This window comes from Myotis daubentonii, chromosome 3 (genome assembly GCF_963259705.1).
Source record: "Myotis daubentonii chromosome 3, mMyoDau2.1, whole genome shotgun sequence".
In the NCBI taxonomy this organism is placed as follows: domain Eukaryota; kingdom Metazoa; phylum Chordata; class Mammalia; order Chiroptera; family Vespertilionidae; genus Myotis; species Myotis daubentonii.
In genome coordinates, this window is record NC_081842.1 from 86,336,548 (window position 1) to 86,359,776 (window position 23,229).

The 23,229-nt window shown below is 38.9% G+C and overlaps 1 protein-coding gene and 1 non-coding gene across 2 annotated transcripts in view; one reads left to right on the forward strand and one right to left on the reverse strand.

The window, feature by feature from the left end:
• Positions 1-23,229, forward strand: part of PROS1 (protein S) — an 81,585-nt gene that overhangs the window by 49,945 nt on the left and 8,411 nt on the right. Inside the window, exons 10-12 of the mRNA XM_059688050.1 lie at positions 4,602-4,791; positions 10,998-11,165; positions 13,081-13,249. Coding sequence (XP_059544033.1) covers positions 4,602-4,791; positions 10,998-11,165; positions 13,081-13,249 — 527 coding nt within the window. The remainder of the gene's footprint in view (positions 1-4,601; positions 4,792-10,997; positions 11,166-13,080; positions 13,250-23,229) is intronic.
• LOC132232022 (U6 spliceosomal RNA) lies at positions 8,233-8,340 on the reverse strand. Its single transcript, XR_009452186.1, has one exon. It is a non-coding gene; the product is annotated as a U6 spliceosomal RNA (small nuclear RNA).

The window sequence follows — 23,229 nt, forward strand, 5'->3', positions numbered from 1 at the left end:
GAATTGTTCCCCAATGTGATGAATCAGCATATTGATGTATTTCAGAAAGAAAACATACAGAACAGGACTCAGAATTACTGGTTTAGCATGACTTTACAAAGAGACGGAAATTATCTCCATAATAGGATCAAGTTATGGAAAATTCTGAGCATACAAAGATTAAGGTTTTGGCAAGATAACACATTGCATCAGCAAGATGTGATGAATGTGAAAAAGAATGGAAGCACTTATTCTAAGCAAAATTCTTTTTCTTATAAAATAATTTGGGTTCAGTGAATTTCTACTACATTGCTATCCATTCAACACACTTTACTTCACATTTACGTCTTTAGAATATTTCCTATCACCTTTTCTCTGTTTCATTTGAGGTAGATCTGTTTCCCATTGCAAATGGTGCCTGTGTTGTTATTACTGCTATATGTGGGGATAAGGTGTGTATTCCTTACTTTATTTAGCAATTATTTGAAATCCTAACTTTTTAAGTTAAATTATCTTTATTTTAACTAATCATTATACCAGTACTTTTCTATTCCCTTTTGTCTTTTTTCAGTCATTTTGATTTGCTGGTCCCTTGGAAACTTTATTGCTGATTCTCATTAGAAAATGTCCTATGGGCACTGAGTCAATATGTGTTATTTAAAAATATAGCATACTTAAGATTTTTCCTCCCTTGTGGTACCTACATATATGTCCAGAGTCTTTAATAGTCATTGCCAGAGCTCTGATACCCCAGAACACATGGCTAGACTTTATCTGTTTCTTTGAAGGTAAAATTGATATATGACATAATATGTCTCAGGCGTACAACATTATCTATAATAATAAAAGTGTAATATGCTAATTAGACTGGACATTCTTCCAGATGACCTTCTGGACGAAGCCAAGGCTGCGAGGGAAGCCTGGGTCCTGGGTGCCAGAGGGAAGCTGGTGCCAGCAGCCAGGGGAAGGAAGGCCTACTCTTGCACAAATTTTGTGCATCGGGCCTCTAGTAATTTGATATTTGTATATATTACAAAGTGATCACCACAAAAAATCTAGTTATTGTCTTTCACCATAAAATTGACCCCTGCAGACTTCTCACTCACTCCCCACCCAATTCTCCTTTGGTACCACCAACCTGTCCTTACCTATATGTTTGAGTTTGTTTTTGCTCATTTTTGTTGTTGTTTGTTTGTTTGTTTTAGATTCCACACATGAGTGAAATTTTGCAGTATTAGTCTTTCTCCATCTAACTTACTTCACTCCATTTGTTTTGTCTCAAATGGCAAGATTTAATTCTTTTTATGGCTGGGTAGTGGTCCGTTGTGTGTGTGTACCACATTTTCTTTATCCATTCACCCATCAGACACTTAGGTTGTTTTGTTTTTTATATCTAAGTTATTGTAAATAATGCTTCGGTGAACATGGGGGTGCATTTATCTTTTCAAATTAATGTTTTGTATTCTTTGAATAAATACACAGCAGTGGAATTGCTGGATCATATGGTGACTCTCTTCTTAAATTTTTGAGGAATCTTTATACTGTTTTCCATAGTGGTGTGCTACTTTACATTCCTACCAAGTCTATGAGGGTTCTCTTTTCTCCACATCTTCTCCAACATTTGTTGTTTCTTGTCTTTTTGATAATAGGCATTCTAACAGGTATGAGGTACTATCTCATTGTGGTTTTGATTTGCATTTTTCTAATAATTAGTGAAGCTGAACATCTTTTTATGTGCCTGTTGGCTAGCAGTATGTCTTTGGGAAATACATAGTCAGATTTTCTGCCCATTTTTTAAAGTCGGTTGATTTTTTGTGGTTGTTGAGTTTTGTGAATTCTTTGCATATTCTACATATTAATCCCTACTTGGATGTATAGTTGCAAATATCTTCTCCAGTTCAATAGATTGCATTTTCATTTTGATGATGGTTTCCTTTGCTTTGTAGAAGTTTTTTAGTTTGATCTGGTCCCATTTGTTTATTTGAATTTCTGTTTTCCTTTCCTTTGGAGTCGATTCACAAAAACATTGCCAAGACACATGTCAAGAAGCTTACCTGCTATATTTCTTCTGTGTATTTTATGGCTTTAGGTCTTTAATCCATTTTGATTTAATTTTTGTGTATGGTGTGAGATAGTGGTCTAGTTTCATTGTTTTGCAGGGGGCTATCCAATTTTCCCAGCACCGCTTATTGAAAAGTCTGTCCTTTCTCCATGTTTTTTACTTCTTTTTCATGAATTAGTTATCCATAAATGTGTGGGATTATTTCTGGACTCTCAATTCTATTCCATTGATCTGTCTATATTTATGCCAATATCATACCATTCTGATTACTATAGCTTTGCTGTATAGTTTGAAATCAGGAAGTGTGACACCTCCAGCTCTGTTCTTTCTCTAGCTTGTTTTAGCTATTGGGGAAGTTCTGTGGTTCCATACAAATTTTAAAATTAATTATTTCACTACTTTAGTGAAAAATGCCATTGGAATTATTTTGTGGCTGGGATTTGAGGAGACAGCTCATGGGGACTGAATAGGTGGTTCTCCCTGCCCAGATGGCCGTGGGGGTACCCAGGTATGGAACTGGACAGTGCCCTTCAAAAGGGGCTAAAAGGGGGGAGACTCTGTGGAATGGGAGAGGGTGGGCTGTGGACCAGGAAGGTAGAGAGGGAGAGAAAGAGGACCGACAGAGATGGAGAAGAGGAGGTTCTGAGGGATGGGAGAGACAGAGAGTTCCAGTGGGAGAAAGCGGAGGGAGCCAGGGCGAGAGGGAGAATGACCAAAGGACAGAAAAACAAAGAAGGGAGAGAGAGACTGAGAGGGGAGAAAGGGGAAGAATGAGAGAAAGAGAGAGAGAGAGAGAGAGAGAAGAAATTGAGAGAGAGAGAGAGAGAGAGAGAGAGAGAAGAAATTGAGAGAGAGAGAGAGAGAGAGAGAGAGAGAGAGCACACTGGAGGGGGTTTAGACAGAGACAGACACAGGGAGACACCTAGAGACAGAGGTGGGTGGAGAAAGAGGGAAGAAAACAAAACCAACCCCAGTGAGAGATGAGAACAGTTTAGTGGCCAGGAGAAGGAGGATTGTGGAGGGCCAGACCCTTCTGCCTTGGGAGAGAGGGCCCTGTCGCTGGAGGGCAGAGCCATTGGAATTTTAATAGGGATTGCACTGAATCAGTAGATTGCTTTGAGTAATATGGATATTTTAACAATAATAATTCTTCCAGTCAATCAGCACAAAATGTTTTTCCATTCATTTGTGTCTTCTTCAGTTTCTTTTATCAGCGCCTTATACATTTCAGTGTATAGGTATTTCACCTCCTTAGGTAAATTAATTCCTAGGTACATGTATTTTATTCTTTTTGATAACATTGTAAATGGGATTGCTTTCTTAATTTCTCTTTCTGATAGTCTGTTATTAGCATATAGAAACACTACAGATTTCTGTACATTAATTTTGTTTCCTGCAGCTTTGTTGAACATTTATTAGTTCTAACAGTTTTTTTGGTGATATCTTTGGGGTTTTCTATATATTTGCCATTTCCAAATAGTGAGTTTTACTCCTTCCTTTTTGACTTGGATGCCTTTTCTTTCTTTCTCTAGTCTAATAAAAGTGGCAAGAGTGGGCATCCTTGTCTTGTTTCTGCTTTCACTTTTCCCAATGGAGTATTGTTGTTAGCTGTTGGTATGTCATATGGCCTTTATTATGTTGAGCTATGTTTTTCTCTATACCCACATTGTTGAGAGTTTTTACCATAAATGGATGTTGAATATTAGCAAATATTTTTTCTGTTTCTATGGGGATAATATATGATTTTTATTCTTCATTTTGTTACTGTGGTGTATCACATTGATTGATTTGTGGATGTTGGATCATCCTTACATCCCTGGAATAAATTCTACCTGATCATGCTATATGATCCTTTCAATGTATTTTTGTATTTGGTTTGCTAATATTAGACTATATCTTTTAAACTTTTTTACCATGTAATCTAGTATAGTGATTTATGCTATTAGAGTTTGGGAGACCCTTTGAAATCAAGCTAATAGATAAATTTTAAAGCTTTTGACTTTACCTTTTCTACCACACATGAAAGCTTAACTGTGTTTGCAATCATTCAGATGCTGAGTGATTCCTTCCTGACATATATGAAATCATAGGGAGAATATGCTTTTTGATGGATAAACCAATCATGAAATTGTAATATCTTTCACTAACCACTTACAGATACAGCAATAAAAGAATCTTAATCAGATTATATAGTGTATAAAAGGTTCCAGAAGAGATTCAATATGTCTAATATTTGTACATGTGCCTTAATCCCAACATTTGAAAGAGTGCCTCCAAAACAAATGCCAAAAAAAAGATGAAAAATTACCAAAGTATCTGTTCTCTGGGGAAAAAAAAGACTCCAATAATAAGCAAGAAAATTTAATAAATTGATTTTAAACACACATGGAGCCAGAGATAATACACCAACAATCTAATTCTGCCCTTTTCTTTTATTAATTCCAGGGACAGAAGTAGTTGACTCAACATACTGCTTTTTGCCAGTACAAGAAAAAAAAGAATAATACATTGAGCCTTCCATGTTCTCACTATTAAGGCTCTCTCTTTGTCCGTTATTTAGATTTTCAGCCACATTTGATTTCCGGACATATGATTCCGAAGGAGTTATCCTGTTTACAGAAGCTCTTGACCACTCAGCTTGGCTCCTGATTGCACTTCGTGATGGAAAGCTTGAAATTCAGTTTAAGAATGAACATACAACCCAAATCACAACTGGAGGCCAAGTTATTAATAATGGTCTATGGCATATGGTACGTTGTTCAGATTTCATAAAGAATCTGTCCACTTTGACATAGTTTGTATAAAATCATTAATAATTTATTTTTATTAGGTTTAGTGCTACCAAACCTAAGTGGAATTGGTTTTAATCTGATGTTATATGAAGTATATTCTATGTACTGCAAATCCATGAAACAGTCTGAGGAAGGATAACCTCCCTTAATGTATTTAAGATTTCTCATAACTGAAGTTGTTTCCAGTTATTTGCCTGACCTTGTCTGACTTTAGCTTCTTACCCCTTTTAGTGTCTGTCACTGGCTGAATAGTTCAGAGATTATTAGCTGGCAAACTAGTTTATGTCAAGACACCACTGATCAAGGACAAGTATATTGGATAGCCAGCAATTTTTTTTAAATGTAAAGAATTACACTTAGGAACAAAATCAAAGTTACTTCAGCTTTAAATATTAGCATATAGATAATCAGTTTGTACAGTTTACATTAGCTGGTAGCAATCAGAGTGCCTAGAAACTAGAATTTTTAGGTAATTCCTAATCATGAGCCTTCATTTTAATAATCAATAACAACATTTTAATCAACTGTATCATAGTGGAGATTTTCTTTGAGAAGGGATTACTGCACGTCTATAGTGAGGAGAATTCTTTTCTGCAGTAGAACCAATCATTACTTCCAGGAGAGGATAGCTAAGACCAGCTTCACCTTAGGATGTGGTACCCATCCACAGAGGAACTTTCTGTGCCTGTGGGAGCTGATGAGAAGTCCCTGTGGCGATGCCATGTGAAGTCATCACTGAATTATTTCGTTCCATTATTTACCCACTCACGCACTCATCTATTCAATACACTTAAACTGAGCACTTTCAAAGTGCTAAGTTCCTAAGAACTGGTCTTTCTTACTCTTGAACTTAGCACCTCACAATTTAGTAGTTGATGTTGCCTTATGAATTAGTTGTCCATAGCTGTGTGGGTTTATAGACTAATGCAATGTAATGTGAAATATGCTACAGTAGAAGGAGTGATAAAGTCAGTTGAGCACAAATGTGGTTCACCAAAGAAGGGCTTTCTGTCCTTTGATAGTCATAGATTTTGGGCTCCTAACTTGCCGGAAGCCGGTCCATCCTTGCTGCTTGACACAGTCGCTGCAGGATAGAAACATCTCCACAGCATATGTTTCAAGGGACCTGGCTTATATAGCATACCGTTCTTAATATGTTTGCTCCCCTTAGCGCTGTGTGTTTTAACCAAGGTCACCTCTCCAAGAAAGGTTGTTTCCCCAGGTAGGGATTTTTCCCTGAAGTTAGGGAGGGGATAAAACCCCTTAACTAAGTGCCAGGCGGGTAGTTAATCACTGTAACTACAAACAATCACGCTTAAGCTAGATAATCTTTACTCCCTGGAATGGAGATAAGAAACGCCCTAACCTTTGTAATAGAAATTGACAGGATTAAAATCAACTGGTATAAATACGGATGTAACAAGACAATAAACAGCAGAACCTCTCTGGAGATCCAGACCAGAACTTGGCTGGAGATCCTGGCTAGGCTGCTGATCAACTGAACACTGTCTCCGTGTCCTTCCTTCTTCGCTGACTCCGTCTACGCCTTTGGGAACCCCTGGACCTGCTGGGGTTGGACCCCGGCACTAACTCTAAAAGAATACTGTCTGCACAGGTTTAGATGCAACTGTCAGAAAAATCACTAAAATTTTCTGACTTTGTATGCTCTCATTAGATGCTTTGCTACTATGTCTCTCCTATTACCCCTGTATCAAGAGCAGTTTATGAATCTAGCTAAAGGATATATTTTACTGCCTAATGTCCCAAACACATATCTTAAATCACTAAAATCACTTTCAGCAAGAGGATAAACATTTTCCCCCAATGAGTTTATACAAATAGAAAATAGCTGTTTGGAGGAAAATTTGGTAAATGTCTAAGTAGAATATATTATGTATAAGGAAGAAGGTAAGTATTTACCTGTGAGATTAACAACATGAGTTGTAGATTGTATTTATTTTTTAAAATTTTATTTATAAAAGGGGACCTAATAGATGGTGACAGAAGAAGATTTGACTTTGGTGGTGGCCACACAGATCTTATATCTTAGAAATTTACACCTGAAAACTATATGATTCTATTAACCAACGTCACCCCATAAATTTAATACAAAAATCAAGAAAACAGAAGGGAAATATTTAAAAACAAACAAAAAATTGTCAATGAATCATACTGCTGAAGGCAAGATTAATGGTTGGATGTAAGGCAGCAATTCAGTTTGATGCATTTTGTCCTCTATGTCTATGATCCTTGTTTAAAAGAAAGTATTTAATGTATATCCGTGTTTCAATTAAAACATTTTAATTAAATTATTCCTTTATAAACAGTTCAATTTTATATAAAAATAAAATGTAAGAACTATAAACAAGTCAGAGAAAAACTTTAATCTGGTAATAAATTTGGTATTGGTAGTTTTTCTTAAATTCTTAATTCAATATTTTAACAATTTATGAATTCCTCCCCACCATATAAGTAGGATTTTTTTCTCACTCTGTATGTTTTGTTTTTAAAAAATTACCACATGCTATTTTACCAGCTTATAATTTTGATGGTTTATTAATAAATTATACTATTTTGCTGAACAAATTTATTCAGCACAGAAATTATTTGAAATAAATATTTTAAGTTAGTAGAGTATTTACTATAAAATGACTGTTTCACCAATTTTAAATTATTTAAAAATTTAAAATAAAATACTTTAAAAATAAATCAAAATTGAAATGCATGACAATTATTTTATAATTCAGCTAAAGTGAATAGAATGTGTACTTATTAAGTACTTATAATGACTATAATGCAAATAAATAAATACTGATTGTTTAGAATGATTATTATATCTCATATTTGGGTTTAATCCTAATATTGGTTGGAAATCTATAATTTATATAATAATTTCATTCATTTAGCAAAATATTTATTGCACTTTATGTGATATTCTGTCTAGGTGGTGAGGATACAATAGTGAATAAAATAAAGTCACTGCTCTTATGGAACTTTCATTTTAGTAGTGGTGAGATGAAAACCACAAATACACAAATAAATAGATATGTCAGATATAATGAATGCTATGAGGAAAAAGAGAAGGCCAGGCAATAGAGAATGATGATGGTGAATGTGCAAATGGAATCAGGAAAGCTATCGCTGATTAGATTACAGTTGACCAAATATTTGAGGCAAAAGTCATGAGAATCATATGGGGAAAGATGATTCTGTGCCATATGAACAGCAAGTACAGTCTTAGGCAAGAGGATGTGTTTGAGGAATAACACAAAGGTCAGTGTAGATGCAGTGGAGTGAGACAGAAAGAGAGCATGTAGAAAATGAGGTTAGAAATATGATCTGGAATAACATCATGTAGGGTTGGAGAACATAGTGAGTACTTGGATTTTTTTTTTTTTTTTTAATATGGAACACTTCACGAATTTGCGTGTCATCCTTTGCGCAGGGGCCATGCTAATCTTCTCTGTATCGTTCCAATTTTAGTATATGTGCTGCCGAAGCGAGCACGAGGACTTGGATTTTATGCTAAGTAGAAAGATATTGGATGATTTTGAGACATGACCTAATCTAATTTGCATTTTTAAAGATAATTTTGATTAGGTCCTCATGGCTTTGTGGAAACTAGATAGTAGAGAATAAGGGTAGAACAGGACATGGAGCCAGGAGACCATTGAAATAACCTAGAAGAGAGAAGATAGTAGTTTTGGCTGGAGTATTGATCGTGTGAGTGGTGAGAAGTGATCTGATTCTGGGTATATTTTTAAGGTCAAGCCTTCAAGGTACATATAAACTTTCAAATATTTAGCATAAAGAGAGGGTTAAAGGCCATGAAATTGAGTATATCAACTGGCGGTTCTAAACTCTCTCATCCATTGCCCAAATATTTATAATGTTCTTTTACTGTCCTATAATGAAATGCATCAATAATGAAAACCACCTTCACATATCCCTAATAGAAACCAATAGGATGCTTCAATTATTATATACATGAAGGAAAACAATTTATAAGAATATATATTTCAATTTGTAAATGTTCAATACAAGTATAATACTTGTCAAATCTTGCTCCTATACATAGAATAATGAATAATGTGGAAGCTATAAATGAAGACTTATGCTGAGTATTGTACTGGCAGCTCAAATACCATAACTGCATAAATGGGTTTGCCATCAGTACTAGTAATTTAATCCTTAAATTATTTTGATGGTTTACTAATAAATTAATTGCTCTTATACATAGAATAATGAATAATATGTAATTATATATGTTTTTTCCGATGGTCTTAGGCGACCCTTGTGAAAGGGTCGTTCAACCTCCAAAGGGGTCACGACCCACAGGTTGGTGACCCACAGGTTGAGAACTGCTGCCCTACAAGAATATCCAGTATGGTTATTTAGAAGGTTTGCAGGATATTGGATTTTTTATTATTTATTTTGCACAATTACCCTTCATATTACAATGTCAGCATACTTCCTACTCCTTGTGACAACTAAAAGTACCCCCTCCACCCCACATTTTCCAAATGCCCTGGAGTGGAGCATAGAGTTCCCATTTAGAAATACTCGCGCGGCTGAAGGAAAAAGGTCAGGAAGCTGAGCTCTGGGGCTCATAGAGATTGAGAAGAGGGGGATCTAGCAAGGAGACTGAGAAGAAACCATAAGAAGGCAGAAGAAGCAAGGTTATTAGGAACATCTCCCCCCCCACCCCCCTTTTCTTTTCTTTCTTTCTTTCTTTCTTTTTTTTTTTTTTTAAAGAAATGTCTTTCAAAGAGGGAATAGTCATTAGGGCAAAGTGACATGATTAGCTATATATATATATATATATATATATATATATATATATATATATATATATATATATTTTCCTTTATTGGTTAAGGTATTACAAATGTGCCCTTATCCCCCCATTGTTCCCTCATCCCCCCACTCATACCCTCACCCCCCCTTCCCCGTGTCTGTATCCATTGGTTATGCTTATATGCATGCATGCAAGTCCTTTGGTTGATCTCTCCCCCTTAGCCTCACCCTCTCCTGCCTTCCCTCTGAGATTTGAGCATCGATCGATGCTTCTCTGTCTCTAGATCTATTTTTTGATTAGCTATATTAAGGAGAAAGTATACACTGCCTAAATCTGTACATGCTACCAAATTTATTTTGCTTTAGAGCGTAGGTTTTCTTTCTATAGTGGTGTTTTAATATGCCTTTTGTTTGGCCTCCATTAATAATTAGTAAATGAAAAATTTGCATGTTGAATGATACAGTTTTACATGAGATTGCAACAATGGTTCTTTGGATTGCCTTTATAGGATTTCTTTTAAAAAATATATATATTTTATTGATTTTTTACAGAGAGAAAGGGAGAGGGATAGAGAGTTAGAAACATCGATGAGAGAGAAACATGGATCAGCTGCCTCCTGCACACCTCCTACTGGGGATGTGCCCGCAAGCAAGGTACATGCCCTTGACCGGAATCGAACCTGGGACCCTTGAGTCCGCAGGCTGACGCTCTATCCACTGAGCCAAACCGGATAGGGCTATAGGATTTCTTAATTGTTGTTTACCATTACTACCAACCTTTATTTTAGAACCCACACTACTTTCAAAATTGGAAAAAAAGTTAAAATTTCATGTTTTGTGCTTCCTAATTATCTCAATTACTTTGGAATTTTGAAACAAAATATTATTTGTTGTGTAATAACCAGAATGATGGATGTACTGATTTATCTTAATTTATATGAATAATTTATTTACATTATTGATTCTTTATGTGTATTATAATACAATTGTCAAGTAAGAACACAAACATTTTCTAAGATTTTGTAGAGTGACTCACTTTTTAAAAACTATCCATTTTATGACATACTGGCTTGAAGAATACATATTTTAATTGGATGTTTAAATTTAACAGAGTAACATTGATTTTTTTAAACTTTAAAAGACAGTCATTTCATTTTTAATCATGTACTATTCATTTAAAACACATTTTTATCATCTCTATAATCAGTTGACATTTCAAATGTATTGGGGCAAATTAATAATTACATTAAAATGATTACTTTAGAAAACTATTTACTGGAATATTAACAGGATTATTCAAAATTAGTATTTAATATGACATTCAAGGACGTTTGGTTGTTTGATAATCTCTGTCTTTTTAATTGTAGGTCTCTGTGGAAGAATTAGAACAGAGTATTAGTGTGAAAATAGCTAGAGAAGCCATAATGAATATAAATAAGCCAGAGAGCCTTTTTAAGTCTACAAGTGGATTTGTAGAAACCAAAGTATACTTTGCAGGCTTACCTCGGACACTGAGGAATACACTCATTAAGCCGGTAAGGATCCAAGCTTTTTACATTCATTCATCAGGGATGAATTCCTTTTATTTGTAATAGATTTGAAAAGATATTGCCAAAGTCAAAAAAAGTTATTTTATTGAACACACCAACTGTGACAACTTGAATTGAACATGGAAAAATAACATTAGTGGCCCTTGAAGTTATATTAAGAAAACAGAAAAATGAGTATAGTGTTTTTGAGCCCATTTAACCTCCAGCAATTTTATTATTTTTTATTTTTATTTTGGCACCAGAACTTGGAAAACATTTATTAGACATGATAGGGAAAGTTCTCATGATGCATTATAAAAAGGACAGCCATATATCAACTGTTACAAAAATGGAGTAAGGTGAACATTTTTAACAAACTGAAGTATTTTCTTAAAGAAACTTCCTCTACTGTCAGAGATCTTGAAAGGCCTCTTGGTCAGTCGTTAGAAGCAATGCTTCACATAACTGATAAGCTTGTCTTCCACTTTGGGAAGAGAACCACCTTTTTCTATTCTTGCTTGCAGTGAAATAGAAAATTTTAAATTCTTAAGCTTTAATTCACGGCTAACATCATAATTGTACATAGCCATTAAACATAAAACTACATATATTTGAATCCCCAAATACATTATTTTATAAAGTCAGTTAAAGAGCTTTCTTAGGTCTACTTTAGAACTTAAATTTGGGAGATAAGAATGACATATAAGGTGGAACTTTTTTTATTTAAGAAATCTTTACTAGCAGTATGACTGCAGCTTGTCATAAATTGAAGTTACATACAGTAGATGATTTTCTGAATGTGATGTTTAATAACAGTGGAATAGGTTTCATGAAGGAGACTAATCACTGTCCTTAGAGAGTTTTAAATATTTCATCTGTATTCATGGATCTGCCAATTGCACCTGCTGATTTAACTTAAATATTTACTATTTTATATCTATCTTTCACTCATGGCAATTCAGTTACCTTAAGTTAAAAGATTTCTGTAATATGATATAAAACCTGAATTAGTTAACCCATGTCAGAGTGAATGTACCTGTTCTTTGAAATTGATAAATCCAGACACTTGAACAATAAAATAAATTATTCAAAAAGAATCAACTATTTATGACATGGCCACCACATATCTTCAGTCTCACTGGATGCCATGGCGAGGCTACAGAATGGAAACACATGGGGTCCTCTAATTGCATTTACCACACAGGTCTGTCTGTCTTGCCAATGTTTGAGTCTGATGGCAAGACAAATCTGTGTAGTAAATGCAATTAGAGAAAAATAGAAACCAGCATAGAGCCCAGGGCCACAGCTAGACACATACATGGAACTTGAGAGCAGGAAAGTTACCCCTGCATGCCATAGAAGAGGCATGTAGGGCTTGAGGTATTAAAAATTATTAGGATCTTAATGGAGGCCTGTGATGGCATAAACTCACTACCTGGCAAAGACTATGCATCTGATAGTCTTTTCTTTGATGTCATTTAAAAAATATTTTTAATATCTTGAATTTTATCTAAAATTTTCTTTTCAAAGTGTTCGTCAGATGGATAGTCTTTTCCAGGTAAAGTGAGTTTATGTCATCACAGGCCTCCATTAAGATCCTAATAATTTTTAATACCTCAAGCCCTACCTGCCTCTTCTATGGCATGCAGGGGTAACTTTCCTGCTCTCAAGTTCCATATATGTGTCTAGCTGTGGCCCTGGGCTCTATGCTGGTTTCTATTTTTCTATTTTTCTCTAATTGCATTTACTACACAGATTTGTCTTGCCATCAGACTCAAACATTGGCAAGACAGACCTGTGTGATAAATGCAAAAAGAAAAGATTTTCCCTCTAAGTGAAAGCCTGTTTCTATAATCAGTTAAGCCACTATCAGTCTGACAAGTTAAAAATGCACTCCTTGACATATATTCTATTTTGTTAGATTAATCCTCGTCTAGATGGATGTATGCGAGGCTGGAATTTGATGAATCAAGGAACTGCAAGAGTAGATGAAATTATTCAAGAAAGACAAAATAAGCATTGTTTTATCACTGTGGAGAAAGGTTCCTACTATCCTGGTTCTGGAGTTGCTCAATTTAGCATAGATTATAGTAAGTGATTTCCCATTTTATCTCTCTTTTCTCATTAATGACTAAGTTTATTCATTGACAAATAGCAGTAATTCCTTCAGTAAACATTATGAGTGCCTACTTTTTGCCAGGCATAGTATTAAGCTTATTCATATTATTATATACTTTTTATAAAAATTTCCCCAACATATTGAGGGAAAAAGTAGTTGAATATGCCTATGTTATTATTTAAAGATTATTGGCACATAGCCTGATTAATTTTGGGTAAATTCAATTGAAGCATCAACAATTTCTCAGTTGTATTGAGTCTACTAATTAATATAATTAAAAGGATGCATCTTCATTTCTAGTATTTTCATTTGCTTCTTTCTTAAAATTTTCACCTCTCATGAAATTTCTTTTCTGTTCATACATGTTGTCCCATCTTTTCCAATGAGCCTTCAACATATTAATTAAAATTTTTAAAAATTCCCTGTCTGATAGTTCCAATGTCTGTGTCATATCCAAACCTGATCATGTTGATTGCATTGTCTCTTGACCATGTGTTGCTTTTTTCATTCTTTCTTCCACATCACATAATTTTTGTTTTAAAGGTGGGCATCTTATGCAGAACAGCAGAGACTGAGATAAATAACATTTAGATCTGGAAATGAGCACACCTCAGCTTTTGTTAGGCTCTTTACTGAGGGATGATGAATCAATCTACTCAAGTGTTGAGCAGCTTAGGTTTTGTTGTTTCTGTGACTACTTTTCAAATTCCTTTAATATTATCTTGTGCTTAGGGTAGCAGTTGGTAATCCAGAGGTTTTGTTTTTTTTTAAATTCTGTATGTTGAAAGTATTACATATGTCTCCTTCCCCCTTCCCCCGCAAGTGACCTCTCCTAGCCTCCTCCCACTTCCCAGCATAGGCTCTCACCCCCCTATTGTCTGTGTCTATTGGTTATGCTTATATGCATCCATACAAGTCTTTTGGTTGATCTCTTACCCTGTCCCCCTCCACCTTCCCCTGCCTTCCCTCTGAAGTTGACAGTCTGTTCGATGCTTCTATGTCTCTATTTTTGTTCATCAGTTTATGTTGTTCATTATATTCCACAAATTAGTGATATCATGTGATACTTATCTTTCTCTGACTGGCTTATTTTGCTTAGCATAATGCTCTCCAGATCCATCCATGCTGTTGCAAATGGCAAGAGTTTTTGTTTTTTTTTTTGTTTTTGTTTTTTTGTGTTTTTTTTTTACAGCAGTGTAGTATTCCATTGTGTAGAGAAGTACCACTGTTTTTTAATCCACTCATCTGCTGATGGGTACTTAGGCTGTTTCCATATCTTAGCTATTGTAAATTGTGCTGCTATGAACATAGGAGTGCATGTATCCTTTCTGATTGGTGTTTCTGATTTCTTGGCTATAGTCCTAGAAGTGGGATTAATGGGTCAAATGGGAGTTCCATTTTCAACTTTTTGAGGAAACGCCATACTGTTTTCCACAGTGGCTGCACCAGTCTGCATTCCTGCCTGCAGTGCACGAGGGTCCCTTTTTCTCCGCATCCTCACTAGCACTTGTCGTTTGTTGATTTGTTGATGATAGCCAGTCTGACAGGTGTGAGATGGTACCTCATTGTCATTTTGATTTGCATCTCTTGCATGATTAGTGACTTTGAGCATGTTTTCATATGCCTCTTGGCCTTCTGTATGTCCACTTTCAAAAAGTGTCTATTTAGGTCCTTTGCCCATTTTTTGATTGGCTTGTTTATCTTCCTTTTGTTAAGTTGTATGAGTTCCCTATAAATTTTGGAGATTAAACCCTTATCGGATATAACATTGGCAAATATGCTCTCTCATGCAATGGGCTCTCTTGTTGTTTTGTTGATGGTTTCTTTTGCTGTGCAGAAAGGTTTTATTTTGATGTAGTTCCATTTGTTTATTTTTTTTTAGTTTCCATTGTCTTAGGAGCTGTATCAGTGAAGAAATTGCTTTGGCATATGTCTGAGATTTTGTTGCCTTTGGATTCTTCTAGTATTTTTATGGCTTCCCGTCTTACCTTTAAGTCCTTTATCCATTTTGAGTTTATTTTTGTGTGTGTGAGTTGGTGGTCTATTTTTATTTTTTTGCATGTATCTGTCCAATTTCCCCAACACCATTTATTAAAGAGACTGTCTTGACTCCATTGTATGCTCTTGCCTTCTTTGTCAAATATTAATTGAACATAATGGCTTGGGTTGATTCCTGGGTTCTCTGTTATTTTTCATTGGTCTATATGACTGTTCTTATTCAAGTACCAGGCAATTTTGAGAACAGTGGCTGTGTAATATAGCTTGGTATCTGGTATTGTGATCCCTCCAACTTTGTTCTTCTTTCTCAGGATTACTGTGGCTATTAGGGTTCCTTTTTATTCCATATAAATTTTTGGAGAGTTTGTTCTAGGCCTGTGAAATATTCCATTGGTATTTTAATGGAGATTGCATTGAATCTATAGATTGCTTTGGGTAGTATGGACGTTTTAATGATATTGATTTTACCAATCCATGAACATGGTATATTCTTCCACTTGTTTATATCTTCCTCTATCTCTTTTTCAATGTCCTATAGTTTTCCCAGCCTTTTACCTCTTTAATTAAGTTTATTCCTAGGTATCTTAATTTTTTTGTTGCAATGGATTTTTTAGTTTCTCTTTCTGTGAGATCATTATTAGTGTATAAAAATGCCATAGATTTCTGCGTGTTAATTTTGTATCCTGCTATGTTGCGGAAGAGGATTTTTCTTAATAGCTTATTTGTCCTAAGATTTAGGTATTCTCTCTTTCCTAAAGGGAGAGAGAGAGAAAAACATCAATGATGAGTGAGAATCATTCATCAGCTGCTTCCTACATGCCCCCTCCTGGGGATCGAGCCTGCAACCTGACAGGGAATTGAACCATGACCTCCTGGGTCATAGGTTGATGCTCAACCACTAAGCCAGTTCGGGCCAGGCTAGGTATTTTCTTTATAACATCATCAACAGAGTGTCTCTGCATGGTCTTGGCTCACCCAGCAGAGTGTTCTTACTCATTCCTTAATATTTGCTAGCCTCTTAGAGCGGTTGGGGGGGTTGCAGGCTAGAGATGGGAGGAGTATTCTCTATTATTCTGATACAGATTCAGTCTTAGTGTTACCAGGGAGATGATGAAACCTCGGATCTTGTCTTCTTGAAGGAAATATTTCAATCGAGAGACAAAGTGTAGCAAAGAAAGTACTGGCTGCAGCAAAAATATACTTAGGACAGTAAAACAAAGAAGGGCATAGAAGAAGCAATAGGAAAGCCTACGCTGGGATGCTTTGGCTCACTGAATAGTCAGAGAAAAGAGGGCTTGGTGACAGGGCTTGGCGGTTAGCCCTGGACGAACTGCTGCTGCCTATTGCTCCCATGGTTGCAAGACTTGTGGGACCCTTAGAAGGAAGGAGGGTGAAGGGAATAGTTCATGTGTACTCCCCTGGAGCGGGGGGGGGGGGGGGGGGGAGGGGGGAGTGTGCATTGGGTCCTTCATTCTAAGCATACTTATCTCTCTCTTGCGGGTGGAAATCTTAGGGGAGGTCTCAATAGAATATTTATCAGCTTTCCAGGTGTGCCCTGTCAGGGTTTGGTATCCACTGATTGGTTGGTGCCGCCATGGCAGGGGGTCATTAGTCAATGTAGCTGGTCCATAGCATCACTTGTCTGGTTTAGCTGCTTTTTTGGGTCTGGAGTTGAAATACAACTGAGGCCTAGATGTTATCTTTAGGAAGGAAAAGGTCGGGGGGGGGGGGTGGTATTCTAAACTTGCATGACCAGCAATATACTAGGGGGGGAAAGGTTGCCCTGGGGATGAGGTTCTTTTCCCCCCCAGGTTTGCTCCTTGTTAGGCATCTAGGGCTTTCTGGTCTGGTGAGTTTCTGTACCTGGCCCATCTTCCTTGCTCTGCTCCTGTCTGTCTAACTGCCTATATAACATTGGGTGAGTGTTGTATTCCTGGGGCTCAGGATTGGACTTTTCATTGTCTCTCTCCCTCACAGCAGTGGGGAGATGTCTAGGATTCAGGTATTTTTCTGTTTCTCCTTCATGGTAGATTGTTTTTGTTTTCTTGTTTCCTTTCTATAATCTGTAGGTACATGGGTCTTCATATGTGTCCTAATGGTGGCAGGTTTTCGACTTTTCCCCCATGCTTTAATTGTGTGGAAGACACAGAGAATGATCTGGGTGAGACTTTGTGCCTTTCCTGCTGGTTGCTGCTTCTCTTTCCTAGGCCTGCACTAGGAAAAAGGCACTCTTTAAACTCTTTCTCTGCCCCCAGTTTTTCTCTTGAGCACCCAGTAAGGTCTGTGTAGAAAGCCTATGAATGGGTATGAATTTATAGTGTTTCTGCAGTTCCCACAACTTATTTATCACACCAGCTCCCACTAAGACTTTAGGAAGTTGTTAAAATTTTACCTAGTTCTAGAACCAAGATGACGGCATAGGTAAATTCCAGTACTCACTGCCTCCCACAACCACATCAAAATTACAACTAAAATACAGAACAGCCATCATTCAGAACTGCCTGAAATATGACTGAATGGAAGTCCTACAACTAGAGAAGTAAAGAAGAAAGCATATTGAGACCGATAGGAAGGGCAAAGGCGTGGACCGGCTTGGTCCGACACCCATGTGTAGCATGTTTTTAATCAGGAGGGATATCTAGGCTTCAGAGGCCTCCAGTGGTGAGCAAGCCCCACACCAGACTCCTCAGACCAGGGTTCCAGTGCTGGAAGAGAAGCCCCCCAAAACTTCAGCTATAAAAACCAGCAGGGATTATGGCTGAGTGACAGGGAGACTGCTGGAGTCCTAGGCAATTTCTTTTAAAGGGAAGCACATAGACTTACTCAGACTCACTCCCTCTGAGCTCCAGTGCTTGAGGCAGTGGCTTGGGAGGATCCAGGGACATACGGGAGGAACTGGATTGTCTGGCATCGGATCAAGAACTTGGGGACAGCTTTCTCCCAGACAGGGGTCCTTGCAGGGGTCATTGTTCCTATGCTGAGACCTCCCCCTGACTGGCAGGCACCATATCCAAGTCTCCACCAACCTGGCTCACACTGTTTGCTCCACTATGGTGATTCCCGGAGATACCACCCCACTCAATTTGCCGCCCCACACAAGCTGTTTGCAGCAGCTATTCCATATGAATAGCCTGTCCTGGCTCAGGCTTCAGACTTTCCTAAAATATCACAAATAGGCATCAGCTGGCATTAGCGTGTCTCAGTAAGAGGCCCCAGGCCCAGCACTAGCAGCAGCCTGCCTTGCTTAACAGCTGGGCTCTCCTGGGCACTTCTAAGGCCAACACGAGTAGCAGCCATCTGCAGATCACTCTGTAGCTCCCAATAGGTGGCCCCAGGAAGGGCACAGGCAGTGGCTGACTTTGCACCTCCAAAAGGGCCCCAGAGCCAATGTACCCAGTGGACAGCTTCAGACCATGCCAGGTTACAGCTTTATACATCCACAAGCAACACGCTCAAGGGGCAAACTCAGTGAGCACCAAAGCCCCATTGAAGCAAGTCCTGCTCCATAGGGGTGTCTCCTGCATAGCAACTCTTCTGCTGTAGTTGCAGCTGGTCCTCACAGATAATTGGCCTGGGGTCAGTTCCTCCAATTGGCCTGGGGGTCAATTCCACCAACAGCAATCAAGGCTCAACTACAATAAAACTGTGCACAAAGCTGACACTGGTGTGCACATAGAGTGCCCATCTCAGGTGACTGGGGAGGATGAGCCACTGGGGCCTCCAGGACACCTGCTACAGAAGGCCACTCTTCCAGTTCCAGGAGACATAGCAGCTCTACCTAATACATAGAAACAGACATGGGGAAGCAGCCAAAATGCGGAGACAAAGAAACGTGTCACAAATGAAATAAGAGAAGACATCTCCAGAAAAAGAACTAAATGAAATGGAAATAAGCAAACTACTAGATACAGAGTTCCAAACAATGGTTAATAAGGGTGCTCAAGGATCTGAAGGAGAGCTTCAAGGATCGTAGTGAGAATTTCAAGGAAATTAGTGAGAACACCAAAGACATGAAAAAAGATCAGTCAGAAATGAAGGATATATGAATTGAAATGAAGAATAATTGATAGGGAATCAACAGTAGAGTAGAGGATGCAATTTGGAATATGAGGAAGCAAGAAATACCTAATCAGAAGAGCAAAAAGAAAAAAAAATCCAAAAATATGAAGAGAGTGTAAGGAGCCTCTGGGACAACTTCAAGCATACTATCACTCACATCATGGGGGTATCAGAAAGAGAAGAGAGAGGGGAAGATATTGAAAACCTATTTGAAGAAATAATGACAGAAAACTTCCCCTACCTGCTGAAAGAAATAGACTTACAAGTATAGAAGCACAGAGAGTTCCATACAAGAGAAACCCAAAGAGGCCCACATCAAGACACATCATATTTAAAATGCCAAAGGATAAAGACAAAGAGAGGATCTTAAAAGCAGCAAGAGAAAAGCAGCTAGTTACCTATAAGGGAGTGCCCATAGAACTGTCAGCCAATTTATCAACAGAAACTTGGCAGCCCAAAAGGGAGTGGCAAGAAATATTCAAAGTGATGAATAGCAAGGACCTATAGCCAAGATCACCCTCTCTAGGAAAGCTATCATTTAGAATTGAAGGTGAGATAGATTTTCACAGACAAAAAAAAAGCTAATGGAGTTCATCACCACTAAACCAGTATTACATGAAATGTTGAATGCTAATCTTTCAGGAGAAGAAGGAGAAGAAAAGATAAAAAATCAATAAATACATATCTATCAACAATTAAATCTAAAAATAATAAATGAACAGGGAATCTAGTGAACAAAATAAATTGATGAATAAAGTAGAACTAGAGGCATGGAAACATGGAATAAACTGACAAATCTCAGAGGGTAGGGTGATTGGAGGGTGGGAAGAGAGTAACCAAAAAACATATGCATATATGCAGTACCTTTGAACACAAACAGTAGGGTAGTAAAGGCTTGTGACCCCGTGCAAACCAAGTGGATGGGGGGCAATGGGAGAAAAAAGGGCAACATTTGTAATAGTTTCAACAATAAAGATAAAAACATTTTTTTAAGCTAAATTCTTCTTACCAATTGTATAGTATGTAGTGTTTGCCTTGGGTAAGTGAGCACTCTCATCCTGTCCCTCCTTGGAAGCACCTGTCTTTTTTTAGGTTTCTAATTAGTTGCTCTGCCAAGACAAGTTGTGATTATGTAGATAATTGGGCTCTTGATGTTGTAAGGGCGGGGACAGTGCTCTTTCCAGTTTTCTACAGACTTGCCAGACTGATCCCAAGCTTTTACCTTTGCAAATAATTCTTCCGTGAGTATCCTTGGGCATATATCCTTGTACCTTTATGTAATTAAGTCTTTAGGATATTCTTAGATTATTTCTCTCAGAGGTTATGCAAATGTACTTCTTACTGTTTGATCAGATTCTCTTCCAAAGATTTTTGTCAATTTCTACTTCTACCAACAGAAAAAACAGGTTTATGCTTGAGATTTCTTTTCAATTGGAGAATTCATAAATTAAATCTTATACATAGTTTTAACTAGTATTATCCCAATTTTTACTAAAGTTGAGTATCTCTCCATATGGTATATCTTAATTATTTTATTGGGTTCTTTGTCTTATTCTGTTTTATGAGTTCCATATTTGAGCTACTAAGAGTTTACATTATAAAGTTAGTGTTAATCTGATATCTCTGCTTTAAGAAAACATTATATTTTAACTAGAGGCCCGGTGCACAAAAATTTGTGCACTCAGGGGAAAGGGGGGGTCCCTCAGCCCGGCCTGTGCCCTCTCGCAGTCTGGGACCCCTCGGGAGATAACGACCTGCTGGCTTAGGCCTGCTCCCGGGGGGCAGAGAGCAGGCCCAATCCCTAGGTGCAGCCCCTGGTCGGGCTCAGAGCAGGGCCGATTGGGGAGTTGGGGCGCTGCCCCTGTCATGCACAGAGCAGGGTGGATCAGGAGGTTGCGATGCCACCCTCAGTCATGCTCAGGGTAGGGCCGATTGGGGGGTTGGGGCACCGCCCCCTGTCACACTCAAGGCAGGGTTGATGGGGAGGTTGCGGCGCCACCCCCTGTCACGCACAGAGCAGGGCCAATCGGGGCTGGGGCACTGCCCCCTGTCACTCACAGAGCAGGGCCCATCAGGGGAGTTGGGGCTCCTTACCCTGTCACGCACAGAGCAGGCCTGATCAGGGGGTTGGGGAGCTCCCCCCTGTCACGCACAGAGCAGGGCCCATCAGGGGGGTTGGGGAGCTCGCCCTGTCACGCACAGAGCAGGGCCCATCAGGGGGTTGGGGAGCTCCCCCCCCGTCATGCACAGAGCAGGTCCGATCAGGGTGTTGGGGAGCTCCCCCCTGTCACTCACAGAGTAGGGCCGATAGAGGAGTTGGGGCACCACCCCCTGTCACACACAGAGCTGGGCAGATCAGGGGATTGGGGCACCGCACCCTGTCACACTCAGGGCAGGGCTGATGGGGAGGTTATGGCTCTACCCCGTCACACACACAGCAGGGCCCGTGGGGGGTGGGGGGGTTGGGGCGCCGCACCCTGTCACACACAGAGCAGGGCCGATCAGGGGGTTGTGGCCCCGCCCCCTGTCACACACAGAGCCGCAGGGCGATAAGGGGGTTGGGGAGCTCTCCCCTATCAGGCACAGAGCAGGGCCGATCAGGGGGTTGGGGCGCCTTCCCCTGTCAGAAACAGAGCCGGGCAGATAGGGAGGTTGTGGCCCCGCCCCCTGTCACACACAGAGCTGTAGGGCGATCAGGGCGCTGCCCGCTGTCATGCTGATCCCAGTGCCGGGAGGCATATTACCCTTTTACTATATAGGATAGAGGCCTGGTGCACGTGTGGGGGCTGGCTGGTTCGTCCTGAAGGGTGTCCTGGATCAGGGTGGGGGTCCCCACTGGGGTGCCTGGCCAGCCTGGGTGAGGGGCTGATGGCTGTTTGCAGCTGGTCACACCCCCTTCAGGGTGGGGGTCCCCACTGGGGTGCCTGGCCAGTCTGGGTGAGGGGCTGAGGGCTGTTTTCAGGCTGGGACTGAAGCTCCCAACTGCTCCTTTTTTTCTTTTTTCTTTTTTTTTATTCTGGGCCAGCTTTAGCTCTGATGCTCCAGCTCTTAGGCCTCAGCTGCTGAAAGCAGGTATCTGGTTTGTTTCGGTTCTATAATTGAAACTCTGTATCAATTCCAGCTCTGAGATCCCGGCTCGCTGAAAGCTGGTTTCTGGGGTTTTGTTTAGCTTCTATATTTGTTAAAATGTTTTTTAAACTGCAGGCTCAGAGGCCAGCAAGGCAGGAGGGGAAGGTTGGTTTCCTCCGTCACTGAAGCAAGCAAGCCTCATGTTAGTTTCAAGCTGCCTGGCTGCCGGCTGCCATCTTGGCAGGCAGTTAATTTGCATATCTCGCTGATTAGCCAATGAGAAGGGTAGCGGTTGTACGCCAATTACCATGTTTCTCTTTTGTTAGATAGGATTGTGTTTATTTGCAATCTGAAAAAAACTTACTACAGTTTTACGGAAGAGCCTTTTACTAATACTTTCTGTTTCTTTTTTTTAACATAAATTAATACAGTGCTTTAAACTTTTATTTCTGTTCTGTAAATAAAGGCTTTTTGTTGTTGTTGTTGTTAATCCTCACCCGACAATATTTTTGCACTGATTTTTAGAGAGATTAGAAGGGAGAGGGAGAGACAGAGAGAAAGAAACATTGATGGGAGAGAGACACATTGATTGCTTGCCTCCTGCACATGCCTGGACCAGGCCAGGGATTGAGCCTGCAACTAAGGTATGTGTCCTTGACCGAATCAAACTGGTGACCTTTCAGTTTGGGCTCTATCCACTGAGCCAAATCGGCTAGGGCTAAAGGATTTTTTAAAAATATTTAAAGTGGATTGGTGACTGAATACAGGAAAATAATTGGCCTACAACAATTAGTTGAATTGAGGAAAAAATTCAGAAAAAGAGGA